The sequence below is a fragment of the Pseudophryne corroboree genome, chromosome 3 (assembly GCF_028390025.1).
Source record: "Pseudophryne corroboree isolate aPseCor3 chromosome 3, aPseCor3.hap2, whole genome shotgun sequence".
Taxonomy (NCBI): Eukaryota; Metazoa; Chordata; class Amphibia; order Anura; family Myobatrachidae; genus Pseudophryne; species Pseudophryne corroboree.
The window spans coordinates 431,479,524-431,480,272 of record NC_086446.1 but is presented as its reverse complement, the minus strand read 5'-3'; the positions used below and the strand labels follow the sequence as shown (position 1 = coordinate 431,480,272).

At 42.6% G+C, this 749-nt stretch overlaps 1 protein-coding gene across 1 annotated transcript in view; it reads right to left on the bottom strand.

Annotated features, from left to right (window-relative positions):
- Positions 1-290: 290 nt before the first annotated feature.
- The window catches only part of LOC135057302 (uncharacterized protein DKFZp434B061-like), an 8,430-nt gene continuing 7,971 nt past the window's right edge, over positions 291-749 (bottom strand). Inside the window, exon 2 of the mRNA XM_063963191.1 lies at positions 291-749. This exon is cut by the window's right edge and continues 1,909 nt beyond it. Within this exon, the coding sequence (XP_063819261.1) occupies positions 291-749 (459 nt within the window).

Below are 749 nucleotides of genomic sequence, written 5' to 3'. Positions count from 1 at the left end.
CCAAATCAACAGCAGTTCTGGACTGATGGGGGAAATAGTGTTAGGAATAGTGCTGGAGGTGATTCAAATAGATGGGAAACATATGTTTCTGGCAGTGATAATAAGCAGAGTGGTAAGAAAGGTGAACCAGACAAAAACAGTTATCAGTCTACCAGTTGGGTTATATATGGAGAAAATGGCCAAACAAGCGATTATGGCATTGCTGGCAGTGAAACCAATGCTGAAAAAAGCATAATGCACAAAAGTAAAGATACAAAACATGTATCAGAGCAAAACAAAAGGCATAAGGATCATACAGGTTCAGGACATTTAGGACATGAGCATAGTAGTAAAAAAGGTGAGACTGTTAAAAACAGTGGTGGTATGTTGGGAAAATTGGTTGGTGGCAGTGTAGGTGGAATTGTGAAAGGTGGAAGCATTGAAGGATTGGTTAGTAATAAAGAAGGAACTGGTGGTTTGTTCAGTGGTGAATTACTTGGCAGTTCCTTTGATTTGTTAGGAGGAAATCTTGCTGGTGGCCTGGTAGGAGGAGAGCTTGATGGTGGTTTGTTAGGAGGAGTTTTCAGTGGTGATTTGGTAGGAGGAGGTTTCACTGGTGATTTGGTAGGAGGAGTTTTCAGTGGTGATTTGGTAGGAGGAGATCTTTTTGGTGGTTTGGGAGGAGGAGATCTTGCTGGTGGTGTGTTAACAGGAGATCTTACTGGTGGTTTGGTAGGAGGAGTTCTTGGTGGTGGTTTGGCAGGAGGAGT